Source organism: Trachypithecus francoisi, unplaced genomic scaffold (genome assembly GCF_009764315.1).
Source record: "Trachypithecus francoisi isolate TF-2019V2 unplaced genomic scaffold, Tfra_2.0 Lachesis_group15, whole genome shotgun sequence".
NCBI classification, from domain to species: domain Eukaryota; kingdom Metazoa; phylum Chordata; class Mammalia; order Primates; family Cercopithecidae; genus Trachypithecus; species Trachypithecus francoisi.
In genome coordinates, this window is record NW_022681460.1 from 48,606,687 (window position 1) to 48,618,809 (window position 12,123).

Sequence of the window (12,123 nt, forward strand, 5' to 3'; positions counted from 1 at the left end):
CATGTTTTAAGAATTGAGTCATTTTCCTATTAATATAATCTTGGTTTTCCCAAAGGTGAAAATCTAATCATTTTTCTATACTACCTTGCATTCAACATATCCATCTACATATACAGAAGAAATTGTGAGAATGGAGTAAATTAGAAAGATGCTACCTCTAAATAGTATTTTTAATCTTTGTAAAATCTCTTTATATTAACTACACTCTTAAAAATGTGAAAAAATAAATCCTGAAATAACCAGATCTGTATTTTAAACTATTCAAATTCATGGTTAAAATACTTATATATATGTGTGTGTGTGTGTATATATATGTGTGTGTCTATGTGTGTGTGTATATATATATGTATATATATATATTTTTTTTTTTTCTTTTTTTTGAGACAAAGTCTCACAGGCTGGAGTGCAGTCACACAATCATGGCTCATCACAGCCTTGACCTCCTGGGCTCAAGCGATCTCGCACCTAGCCTTCTGACCACAGGCATATGCCACCACGTCCAGCTTATTTTTATTTTTTGTAGAGATGGGGCTTCTTACATTGTCTAGGCTGGTCTTGAACTCCTGGGTTTAAGCAATTCTCCCACCTCAGCCTCTCAAAATGCTGAGATTACAGACATAAGCCACCACACTCAGTTATTTAATATTTTATTATCTATCTCTTTTACATAACAACTTGCAAAAAAACTAATATGACAGAGTCAATGTATTGTATGGTTATAAACAGAAACATATCTGTAAACATTAGTATTATAAGCAATATAATATTAAAGGTGGTTATCTATTTGAAAACTCAGAAGGCAGTGACTTCTACAATTAAATTTCAAAAAATCAAAACATAAAACATTATTAGCTTCAGTTACTACAAATAAAGCATCTGAATCTTAATTTTAGAGCTAATGGTAAATTTTAAATAATTCCTACATTTCATGTAATCCGTTAAGATATATTTTGTTAACATTTAGAAAAGACAAGAGAACCAAAACCAATGTATTAAAGGAGCTTTATAATTTAGCAAAACTTTCAACTTACATGTCTCTCAAACATTACTGACAAACATAATGACTGCTTATGAGAAAATTTGCATATGTCATTCTACAAACAGTAATGTCATTAATATACTATTTTTAGTTTCCAAGGGAAGATCCTAAGCATTACAAATCCTTCCGTTAGCATTTCTTCGTGTATGCATGTTCCTACTTCCTGTTCAAACATATGCTGTAACTATTCAAGTCTGTCTTTTCAAAATAAAACTGATTACCCAAAAATTCCAAAACCCAACACCCAAGTGATATTAGGCACATATCGCGTGAACTTGACAATCTAATGACGAAAAGCAAATTTAAGAAGTAAAAAAATTAACATATTTAAATTATAATTTGCACATCAGATTACTTTTTCAGATGTGTCAAAGCTCACAGATAAAAGTAATGAAAATAAATGTAGTAAAATACATTTTAATTTTACCTTCATTATAAATTAAAATGAGGCATAAGAAAAACATTGAGACATAATATGTACATATGGAAAACCGGCCACTGAAAGATGTAAATAATTCATACAACATAGTGTAAGCTTTAATATATAAATCAGATGTCATTTCAACTGTCAGTATCAGTCTAAATTTTACAATGTGTATTAAAATATTAAAATGCTAAAAAAATCATTGCAATATAGAATACACTGTGGGAAAATACATATTTGTGACTTTATAGACAATCTAAATTAATCCGTTCTATACAATAGTTTTCTAAAATATAAATGGCACTTTACATGCAAAAGAACATACCAGCTGGATGACCTCATATAATACATCAGAAATTAGGAGAAAACCTCCTCTTAACAAGACAGTTACACAGCAGAGGTGGAATGTAGAATCAGATTTTGCCTTAATACAATCTTGGATAAAATTAATTACGAAAAAGGACAGTTTCTACTACTCTCAATTAGCATTTTAAAAAATAAAATCTACTGTGATTTTATATTTTCTAATTGTATCACAAACAGAGAAAACATAAAAGGGAAAAGACAGAAACAGAAAACCTGATGATCTTTTATAAATTTGAAGCATCAGCCCTGCCTATGGGTTGCATTTAGGCTGCTTTTTTGTTGACATTTTCCCAAATTACTTCTGCCATTCTGAATTGTGCATCAGCAGTCAGATGAGTTTTCCAGACTTCATTATGCCATTGTGTAACCATAGCTGCCACAATGTAGTGCCACAAGAAGTCTGTCCTTGAGTATTTCTTTACTTGGGTATTCAGGTAACTTGAGCATGTTGATGCTTTAAAAGAAAAATACACCACCATTAAACAGGAAATCTATAAAATTTCTGATTGTTTTGTCTAGAAGTGAAAACACTACTCAAAATTAACATAAAACCATCCTCTCAAATTTGCATTCAAATTGAAAAACCCTAAAGTGGTATTTAAAAAGAAGAAAAAATCTGCTGCATTGCAGTTTCTTTCAGCATGCAAATGCAGTGGAAGAGAGTAAGTTCTTTTCAGCTTAAAATAAATAAGCAATAGGGCAATTTAGTTTGAAGTGATGGTGTACAACTCAGTGCTACTTATGATAGTGTAACTTCGGTGATACTTGAACTATAGTCAATTAAATTGTAGGGAATTAGGGTTTCCTCAAACATTTTCCCTTCCAAAAACAGGGGCACAAAAAACTACATAATTAGTTATCAATGATTCCAAAATCCTAGAGAGAGATCACAGCTGAGGTTTTCCTCTCAATGCAGCAACAGTTAGACCTCTGATCATTCAAAATTAATCAAAACAATTTGTAAAGCATTTAAATAAACCAATTCAACATACCATGTGCTTGAAGTTGGTAAAAGATTTGGAGTATATGGCACAGCAGCGATTGTGAAGTTTTGCAATCCACTTCCACCCATGATATTAGCAAACCCACCATGTGGGACCCTGGAACTAAGAGTTTGTATCTTAGATACATTGTAATCATGAAAGAAAGATATTCGTGACAGATAAATTTCAAGTTCTAAGTTAGGGTAGAAATATATCCAACTCTAGGACAATGACAACATGACATTTTTTAGTCTATAAAACCCTAACTCGTTACTGTAAATTGCTTTGTGATTAGTTAGCAAGCTTCCATGGAGACACCCCTCCACATTTCCATAGCTACACTACGCTTGCAACTGGCCACAGCACATACCTCAATATTGCATTTAGCATGCTACATTTACAATTATTTGCTTTCATGTGGCTCTTTATTGAAGTGGGGCTTATTTGAGGGCCCAAACAAGTCATATTTACATCTATATCCCTGGGGCTAGCAAAATGCCTGGAGTAGACATTCATTAAATTGTTAATAGATTAATATTTGATTGATTAATTCAAGCAATAAATGCTCTGACATGTAATCCAAATGATTTCCTTGTTTGTGAAAAATATCTAGGCCCTAAAGGTTTTTTGTTTTGTTTTTCATAGTGGAAAAACGGAAAAATTCTTTATGTTCCTCTTTGATTTGATATTCAGAATATCAAACATATTTTTCAAACATCACCTAACATAAAGAGGCCACAGGAAGGCTAACATATAATGCATAACACATCAGTAGAAAATTTAATCTTGGGTACATGACTGTAGAGGATGTAATTACAACTTCTCAAGTTCTATATACATCGAAAATAAAATTAATATTTCTTCTAAAGTTAGCCTGTGTATGTATCATGATTAAACTGATACTAAAAAACATTCTATTGCTTTTAAAATGAGGTGCTGTAGTGCTTTTTGGATAAATTAGAATAATGACAAAGGAACATTTAGTGTATAGATTACTAAATATATACTTGCAAACATCTGAATAATTTAAAATACTTTCTTAAAAATATGATTTATAAAATAAAGCACAGTTTAGTTCACCTAAAAACAAAGTTGAACCTCAAATAGCCTAAACAGTCTAGAAAAAAAAGAACAAAGGTGGCAGACTCACATATCCTGATTTCAAAACTTTGATTACAAAGCTGTGGTAATCAAAATAGTGTGATACTGCCAAGTAAAGAGACATATGAACTAATAGAATAGAATAGAGGCCAGAAATAACCCCTCACATAAATAATGAAATGAGTTTCAACTAGAGTGCCAACAACATTCAAAGGGGAAAAGACAGTCTTTTCAACGAAGTGTGTTGGGAAAACTGAATATTCACTACAATGAAAATGAAGTTGGACCCTTACTTTACACTAAGTAACTTAAAAACTAACTCAAAATGGATTGAAGACCTCAATGTAAGAGCTAATACTATAAAACTCTTAGAAGAAAATGTAAAGGAAAAGCTTCATAACACCGGATTTGGCAATGATTTATTGAATATGACACCAAATTGATATCGAGAACATATAAAGAATTCCCACAACAACAACAACAACAAAAAAACAGACGCCTGAGCTCAAGTGACCTGACCGCCTCAGCCTCTCAAAGTGCCAGGATTACAGGCACTACTATAAATGTCTTATCTTTAATACCAAAATAAATCTTTAATACCTGAAACAGTGGAAAGTGTTTTTGACAATTCAGAGTAATAATTCCTCATTTTAGTTATCTTTAAGCCATAAAAACAGTATATATTAAATTATTTCCATATTATCATAAAAATACTGCTTACTTCCCAGTAACAAACTGCAAGAGAAGTACCATGCCCAGACTATTAATTTATTCTTTAAAATTAGATCTATAGTGTGGCCCCAACTATTTTTCTAACTATACATTAGAAAGACTAAAAAAAAAAAAAAAAAAAAAAAAAAGCAAAATGTTAATTGTCGTTATCTCTGAATAGTGGGATCACTTAACATTAAGGATTTTAATTTTCTCCTATTTTCTCCATTGTCCAAATTTTCTACAATGATTAAACACTACTTTTAAAATAAAAAAAATTTGGATCTTAAAAATTATAGGCCAGGCATGGTGGCTCACACCTGTAATCCTAGCACTTTGAGAGGCCAAGACGGGTGGATCATGAGGTCAGGAGTTCAAGACCAGCCTGGCCAAGATGGTGAAACCTCACCTCTACTAAAAATAAAAAAAATACAAAAATTAGCCAGGCGTGGTGGCAGGTGCCTGTACTCCCAACTACTTGGGAGGCTGAGGTAGCAGAATCGCTTGAACCCAGGGGGCGGAAGTTGCAGTGAGCCAAGATCAAGCCACTGCACTCCAGCCTGAGGGACACAATGAGACACTGTCTCAAAAAAAAAAAAATTATATATATGTATTTTATATAGATATATATTCACAATTATGGTTTTTAAATATGCAGAAAAAACAAAGAAGTAAATATATCAAATTTTTTATAGTGGTTATGGCTGAAGGACTGTGGTTTTTCTTATTCTAACTTTGTTTTCTAACTTTCCTAGGAGAAATATGTACATTTATAATGAAAAAAACTAAACTACATTTTCATAAATAGAAGATAAAATTCTGTTATCCAAAATGAAAATCAGACTTTTTTTTACATCTTTCAGAAATATAAGCTAAAAGATGGTTAAATCATCTAGTTTTCTAATATCTATTATATTTAACTGGTTTCAAAAGTGAACTTTTCAGAGAAGTATGGTACCACAAATTAATTTTTAGGCCATGAATCTTGACACTTTAAAGTTTACTTTGAATTACAGAAAAACTGTTGTGTATGGGTAACATAGAGTATGTGTATGAGTTACCCAGGATAAACTGAACTGCCTTACTATTAAACCAAACCAGCAATATACAAATATTAAACATTTGGCTACTATCCTTGACCGACCTGCATAGCAAAAAGATTTCCAAATTATAAAGTGCAATATACTAATAGTCCTAATTGGCGATCCTTTTTAGTATATCAAATAAACATGACTGATCACTACTATAAATGTCTTATCTTTAATACCAAAATAAATCTTTAATATCGAAAACAGTGGAAAGGGTGGTAAGTTACTGACAATTCAGAGTAATAACTCCTCATTTGAGTTATCTCTAAGCCATTAAAAGCAGAATACATTAAATGATTTCCATATTATCATAAAAATACTGCTTACCTGCCAGTAACAAACTGCAAGAGAAGAACTCTCTCCTCTTGAGTAATGTCTTCCACAACTTCCCAGAACCACTAACAACAACAACAAAAAGTTAGCTCATATTTCACAGCAACTGCAGACTTCTCAATACCAGAGAAATATGTAATCTTCATAAAGCACATTTTATTCTATGAAAGTCGTTTACCAAAAATGATTTCATGCAAAGCTTTCATATGCACTGTTCCCACAAGAATAATTTGGGGAAACACTTTACTTTGTTAATTAATGTAAGTTTTCATTCAATAGTGCTGAAAAGCTGACAAAATTAAACAGCAAAACTTAACTTCATTCTAAGCTCTAGAGAAATTTTACCTGAATAACTGGATCTTCTCTTTCATAGCCACTTGTGTATTCTGTATTTTTTATCCAATCACTCACATCAATTTCTGGCATGCCAGAAAGCAGTAGCTCCTTGGGGGAAGAAGAGAAATATTTCAATAATTTTCTTTAGGGAAAAAAGTTATTACATTTAAATGGTAAATTTGCCTTAATTAGAAACTAATCCCACATGAAACTGATACCTTTTTGTGACAGTTCCTGCATGTCATCAATAACAAGCATTACATGAGAGAAAATTCTTGACGCTGATAATCTCAAATATTGTAAGATGTGGAGATGTTTCCACATTGACACAACTTCATTAAAACATAAGAGATTATAGTTTATATGTTTACATATGCAACAACAGTTTATGTGTGCAAAAGTTTTATGAACATTATCTTTGATTTACTTTATATTTTTACAACTCTTTGCAAATTTGTTAACTTCTGTAAGGAGACAGTATTCTCAACATGGAAGTGACAAAAGACCTGAATAAATACTTGACTAAACAAGGGGAAAAGCATCAAGAAATCCTTATCATGAGGAAAAAGAAGGTAATACAAAAATAGTTATGATTTTTAAAAAATATTTAGGCCTTTTAGGAATTCTCTTCTGGAATAATTTGGATCCTTTAAAGTCAATTTTCTCCAAAGTCAAAAAAAATGCAATTTTCCTAATGACTTGATAGGTTTCTTTCATACAGGAAGATAATCAAAGACACAAAATCTCAATCATGTAAGTAAAAATGAAATTAAGAACGGCAAAGTATTTGCCTTTTTGTTTTCCAAGGGAAAAGAGGACATGAAAAGAGCCTGTCCACTTCTCTGAATCAGTCCATATTTCACAGTTAGATATGCTTACATAGACAGGGGAGGCAATGATTGGCCTACACTTTACACTGATGAGCCAGAACATCCATCAGGATTTTTTTTTTTTTTGAGACGGAGTCTTGCTCTGTCGCCCAGGCCGGAGTGCAGTGGTGCGATCTCGGCTCACTGCTAGCTCCGCCTCCCGGATTCACGCCTTTCTCTTGCCTCAGCCTCCCGAGTAGCTGGGACTACAGGCGCCCGCCACCACGCCCGACTAATTTTTTTGTATAGTTAGTAGAGATGGGGTTTCACCGTGTTAGCCAGGATGGTCTCGATCTCCTGACCTTGTGATCCGCCCACCTCAGCCTCCCAAAGTGCTGGGATTACAGGTGTGAACCACCGCACCCAGCCAGGATTTCTTATTACAGGGATGTAGATACCGTGTGATTCAAAATCATGTCTCCTATAGTAACTACTCATAACATATAGCTGACCTTGTACCTTAAATAAGATTGATACAAGGCAACATCTGAGAACTCTTGAGGGTTTCCGAGATTTTTCTGTGGGTCCATGAGGTTCTCCCTTTTCCAACTTATCTGTATGAGGTTGGATTTTCTTCATATATTTCAACCAAACAACATATCAAAACAGATTATACACAAAAGCAGTTATAAGAGCCCATTTGTCTTCTATTAAGCTAGACATTAAAGAAATTTGCAAAACTGTAAAAACAGTACCAATCTTCCCATTATTTGTTTTGTTCTAGAAAATGCAATTTTAGTTTTTCAAATGTTCTCTATATTAACATAATAATGGATTCTTTTATGTGAATAAAATATTTTACATTTGTTTTAATTTCAAGTACAGTAAATATAGATTGACATAACCCACATAAACAAAAACTCTTTTGTTGCAAGGGGTCCTAAGACCAAAAAGTTTTAGAACTGCTAGTATAGGGTGTGTTTTAGTCCTCCTAGTAACAGTATTATAGAATCCTCTTTCTAGATGAAGACAGTCTAGTTAGTCTACATTGAGCACCCCCAAATACATTCTCTAGCTTCCTTTGCACTGCAGACTGGCTGCTTTGCCTGCTGGTTCTCTTGCCAGCTGGCTTTGGATTGGGTTTGGAACCTGGGAAACACAGGCAGTTAGTTTCGAGGTGAGGCTACTCTCTGCTCCCCCACTGCTTCAGCACCTCTTTGCAGTAGCTATGGCTCCTCAAGTATGGCTACCACCAGGTGGGCCCTCCTTGGTGGTTCAGGCTCCCACGGGGCTCTTCACAGTAATTCCTCTACCTGTCTCTTCAGTCCTAGGGATGATAAAGGCTTTCCCTGTTGCCAGTCTGTGGATGTCTCACTAGACCTTGTTTATTCTTAACACTGCCCATATCTCTGTAATAGTCCCTTTGTTAAAGTTTCAATATTTGAACCATCTGGAGAAATTCTGTTCCCTGGCAGGACTCTGATACAGGTTTGCTAAAAGGGAGTGGGATAGGCTTTACAAACATGTCTTACAATTCATGAGTTTAATCCTTTTCCCTTCTAGGCTGAAGATAAGCTTTTAATAATATTAAGTATGTTTTCATTATTCATAATTATGAATAAAAATGACTAATACTACATTCTCTCAAGAAATTTGAAGCACTTCATGAATATCACATTAATTGTTACAATTTTTTTTTGAAGAAGACGATGAAAGGATCTTTATTATTCCACCTAACAACTGGGCAAAAAAAGTTACTAAATTGACCAAAAACAAATAGATGAAATGAGAATTCCAGAATAAAAAGTACATATAATAAAAATTTTAAGTCCCAATCATTTTTTTAATACAACAACTGAATTCATCTGTTGGAACTGTAAGTTATATAACTCATACTAATAGTTAGAAACTGAATCATGCAAGTATTCATAGCCATCAGCTTACCCAGAATCGCATGACTCAACGTTTTTATATTCTGGTTCGTTCTTTTTTTTTTTTTTGAGACGGAGTCTCTCGCTCTGTCGCCCAGGCTGGAGTGGAGTGGCCGGATCTCAGCTCACTGCAAGCTCCGCCTCCCAGATTTTACGCCATTCTCCTGCCTCAGCCTCCAGAGTAGCTGGGACTACAGGCGCCCGCCATCACGCCCGGCTAATTTTTTGTATTTTTTTAGTACAGACGGGGTTTCACGGCGTTAGTCAGGATGGTCTCGATCTCCTGACCTCGTGATCCGCCCGTCTCGGCCTCCCAAAGTGCTGGGATTACAGGCTTGAGCCACGGCGCCCGGCCTATTCTGGTTCTTTCATGGATAAATTCACAAGCAGCACAGTATGGAAGAACAGTCCATACTCATCTCTTGACTTAGGACTGCCTTCTATCTACAATGGATGACTATACCTCCAGTTCAGTACACTGGAGCTATTCGACACCTTCTCCTCACTAAAACTCTAGAATTTAACCTGAATCTTTTAACTCAGATGCACATCCAGCTTAGACGTTTGCACCAAATTTTTTACAAGTTTCCGTTCTCAGTGTAGCATAGCACTCCCCTATGAAAGACACAAAGTCACACAAAAGGTTCTGAAGTCAAGTCCCTCTGATTACTCATGCCACCAAGAAGCAGACTGAAAACACTGATGAGATCTGAGGTCAGCGAACATGGGTTCATAGCCTACCACTAACACATGCTCTGTGATCATGAACAAGTTCCGTATCTTCTTTGGCCTAGTTTTCTCATCTGTAAAATGGGGACAATCGTACTCATCTCAAGAGATTTTTTGTGTGTTTTTAAAATTAATACATATAAAATACTTGGCAAATACTAAACGCTTAATAGTAATTATTATCACTGCATAAATCAAGACCATGCCTACAATGTTGCTCTTGCCAAATGTGAATCAGCTCAACTTAGTAAAGTCAGAGTTCAAGACAAACTAGGAATCCTGATCTAAATTTTAATGTTTAAGAGCCACAATTAAAAACTTACCAGTAACAGACCTAAATGTGAAAGATAAAGGAATAACGCTTTTAAAAGAAAACACAGAAAAACATCTTCACAGTCTTGGAGAAAGAAACAGGTTCTTAAACAAGACACAAAAAGTTTCTTCCATTAAAAAAAAAAAAAACTGATAAACCGAATTATGATAAACCCCAAAATTTTTATGCACTGAAAAGACCTGAGTAGAAAATATTCATAATACATATATCTGACAAAAGACTCTTATAAAAGAATACATAAAGAGTCCTACAAGTCAGTAAAAAGAAAAAAAAAAAAAACAGAAAACACAATAGAAAAATGGACAAATTACTTAAATAGACACTTTGAAAACAAGAGTACACAAATGGCTGTAATCATAAAAGGTGTGTAACTTCATTAGCTACCACGTAAATACAAATTAAAATCTCAAGGAAAGACCACTACTGAATTACCAGTAAGGAAATGAAAAAGATGGAAAATTATCAAATGCTAGTGAGAATGCAGAACACCCAGAACTCTCACACCTACTAATGGGAGTGTAAGTTGATGCATCACTTGGGAAACTATCTGCTCATATCTACTGAAATGGGATACATGCACAGCCTATGTCCCAGCAATTCCACTCCAAGGCATATAACCTACAGAATGCATACTTAGGTTTTCCTAAAGGCATGTTTGTAGCAGCAGTACTTGAAAGAGCCTGAAACTGAAAAGTACCCACTAAATGTTCATCAAGAATAGAAAAGACTAAAGGAAACTGAAGTGCTATACAGCAATAAAAATGAACAAATTACCAACTGCATGCAACAATATGTATGATTCCCATACAAAAAAAGTTGAGCCAAGAAAGCCAGATAAATTCTATTTACATAGTTCTAAAATACACAAATCTCATCTATGATTTTAGAAGTCAAGAGAATGGTTACTGTTAAAGTGGGAGAATGACTGGAGGGGGATGACAGAGTGACATATGGGGTGCTAGGATTTCTGTTTCTTCATCTGGGTGTTAATTTCATGGGTATGTTCAGTTTGTTAAAACTTATCAAGCTATACATTTATGATGTGTGTCCTTTTCTGCATATATATTATAATTCAAAGTTTTATAAATTTATTGATATCAGTAAATTATAAGGCAAAGTTTTCATCAATTATTTTTGTTGTTGCTATTTGTTTTTTACATACATAAAGGTTCAGCAAATAATTAATTCTCTGTTTTGAATTTCAAAAGGCTAATTTAATCCAAGCACAGTACAGGAAAAGTCAGATTTCAGTCAGGTCTAATAATATAATAGCTCGAATAGTCCTCCATTTTTAAATGCTGAAAATAACTTCTACTGTTACATAAAAACTAGATGAATCTACACTAACTGAAGCCATTAACTGTACAGCTAAAAAACAATCAAAAAAACCTCAAAACTTACATTTAATGAAACTAAACCACAGTGGACTTCAAAATTAATTAGCAAATTTTGTTCACTGCTAACATATACTATGAATGATACATTTAAAATACTGATACATATGTAAAATTAAAGGTATATATCAGTATCTGTATCCATATACTAAAATGAAAGGCATAAGGTAAAACTAATTTTCTGAGACAGAATAAAAACTAAATAAAATATTTCCACTGATCTGGGACTTACTATTCCAAATTATATTTTTTTAGATAAGAAAGCAGCTATATTCTATTTAAAATACTGTGCTTTATTTAGATTTAGACAACTCAAAGAGTTTAAAAATAATTCTCCAAATTACCAAAACTAAAGAGAAAAAGAAAATGTAGAAAAATGCAACATAAATCATATAAAATTAGAAATCCTGTTGGATCACAGTACAATAAAGGCAAATTAAAGTAGCAAAACAAAACATTCATTAGGGAGTACAGGACAGCAAAGACGATGGACTCTATAGGTTTGAAATAAATAACTATAAAATTATATATATGGCAATATAAGA

General features: G+C 33.5%; 1 protein-coding gene across 15 annotated transcripts in view; it reads right to left on the reverse strand.

Annotated features, from left to right (window-relative positions):
* Positions 1-630: 630 nt before the first annotated feature.
* The window catches only part of HACE1 (HECT domain and ankyrin repeat containing E3 ubiquitin protein ligase 1), a 126,788-nt gene continuing 115,295 nt past the window's right edge, over positions 631-12,123 (reverse strand). For 6 of the 15 annotated variants that reach the window (XM_033234715.1, XM_033234711.1, XM_033234703.1 and 3 more), the window contains 5 exons: positions 7,710-7,823; positions 6,391-6,489; positions 6,040-6,110; positions 2,822-2,949; positions 631-2,283 (listed from right to left, as the gene is read on the reverse strand). In XM_033234715.1, the coding sequence (XP_033090606.1) occupies positions 2,093-2,283; positions 2,822-2,949; positions 6,040-6,110; positions 6,391-6,489; positions 7,710-7,823 (603 nt within the window). In that variant the 3' untranslated portion in view covers positions 631-2,092. The remainder of the gene's footprint in view (positions 2,284-2,821; positions 2,950-6,039; positions 6,111-6,390; positions 6,490-7,709; positions 7,824-12,123) is intronic. The other 9 variants (XM_033234710.1, XM_033234717.1, XM_033234716.1 and 6 more) reach the window with 5 other exon arrangements.